The sequence below is a fragment of the Meleagris gallopavo genome, unplaced genomic scaffold (genome assembly GCF_000146605.3).
Source record: "Meleagris gallopavo isolate NT-WF06-2002-E0010 breed Aviagen turkey brand Nicholas breeding stock unplaced genomic scaffold, Turkey_5.1 ChrUn_random_7180001957810, whole genome shotgun sequence".
Classification (NCBI taxonomy): domain Eukaryota; kingdom Metazoa; phylum Chordata; class Aves; order Galliformes; family Phasianidae; genus Meleagris; species Meleagris gallopavo.
Window position 1 is genome coordinate 38030 of NW_011217760.1, and position 1459 is coordinate 39488.

At 50.7% G+C, this 1459-nt stretch overlaps 1 protein-coding gene across 1 annotated transcript; it reads left to right on the forward strand.

Moving 5' to 3' along the window:
* Positions 1 to 250: 250 nt before the first annotated feature.
* Positions 251 to 1013, forward strand: LOC104917239 (feather keratin Cos1-1/Cos1-3/Cos2-1-like). The gene has a single exon (XM_010728430.3). It carries the CDS (start codon positions 300 to 302, stop codon positions 603 to 605), a length of 306 nt encoding a protein of 101 aa, XP_010726732.1. The 5' UTR covers positions 251 to 299; the 3' UTR covers positions 606 to 1013.
* The last annotated feature ends 446 nt before the right edge of the window (positions 1014 to 1459 follow it).

Consider the following 1459-nt stretch of genomic DNA (forward strand, 5'->3'; position numbering starts at 1 on the left):
GATAGTGGATCTCCATTCTATGGGAGACCACGGTGAGATAATGTCTACTCAGAGAGTGCTTGTGACACTGCTTACATGGCTGTAGATTGATGCATTCAAAGAGAGTCTCTCTGGGTCAGAAAACTAATTGCAGGGCCCTGGCATACTGAAGGGATGTGACCTCCTTTCTCATCCTTCTCCTCCAGCCTTGGCAGTTGCCTTGTCTCCTTTGTGAGGGGCTACCCTGGCTGTCCCTCACGTATCCTCATGCTCTAATTCCTTCTATTCCTCTCTACAAAGTATACCTGCAGTCCCAAGACATGTCCTGCTACACCCAGTGTGTGCCATGCCGACCCTGCGGCCCGACCCCTCTGGCCAGCAGCTGCAATGAGCCCTGTGTCAGGCAGTGCCAGAACTCCACCATCGCCATCGAGCCCTCTCCCGTGGTGGTGACCCTGCCCGGACCCATCCTCAGCTCCTTCCCGCAGAACACCGCTGTGGGCTCCTCCACCTCCGCTGCTGTTGGCAGCATCCTCAGCTCTGAGGGCGTGCCCATCACCTCGGGGGGCTTTGACTTGTCCGGCTTGGGCAGCCGCTACTGTGGCAGAAGGTGCCCGCCCTGCTGAAGCCGCTGGCCGTGGTCCGGGAGAAATTCGTCCATGAACCACGAACAGGATGCTGCATCAAGAAGGAATTTTCAAGCCACATCTTTCAGAATACCTGACCAGCCTCAGATTTTCTAGGAAATACTGCCAGGAAGAGGCAAGCATGGGCTTTCTGACAACCTGGCTCATGTCTCAGCTTCCATTCCTCAGTCCACCTACCTATCTCTGCACTTTTTCTACAGTATTTTTTCCTATGATATGCGAGGTTCCCCAGAACTAGTCCATACCCTGCTAGAAAATAAGGCACATTCCCTGCATGAACTCAAACATGGGATCATGTAAGTCCTGTACTGTGAAGCCTCTGCTCGAAGTAATCTCATCTTCCTCTGTGAATATTCATTAAATATTTCTGCATTTTAGTTTATGTCTTTCATATTCTTTTTCATCGTGCATGGCCTTCAGAGCTGCCCACACAGAACGGCTTTGCTCCTCACAGGTATAGGATGAATGTTTATGGACATCCTTCTCCTTTCTCAGAAAAATGAGAGGTTGTGACATACTGTAGAAGCTCCTCACTTCAGCTTTGCCCCTGCAGCTGAAGAAGATATTCCTGGCAATGGTAGAGAAAGCAGCTACTGGGTTTTGACAGTAATGCTTATGCCTACAACTGCCCCCACAGGTGCTATAATGAGAGAACACATCCTCTGCAGCACTCACAGGAAAAGATCTGACTGTGTGGGAGGCTACGGGAAGAAGCAACCTTGCAGGCTCTAAGGAATAGGGCTCCTACTGCTCAAATATATACTCCACCTGGGAAGGAGCAGAGAGTAGGAGATGGAATAGAACTGTGGGGATGTCTTTCTGTAGTCCACCAA

Coding starts and splice junctions, on each gene's coding strand:
- LOC104917239 (XM_010728430.3), top strand. CDS start 300: ATGTCCTGCTACACCCAGTGTGTGCCATGCCGACCCTGCGGCCCGACC.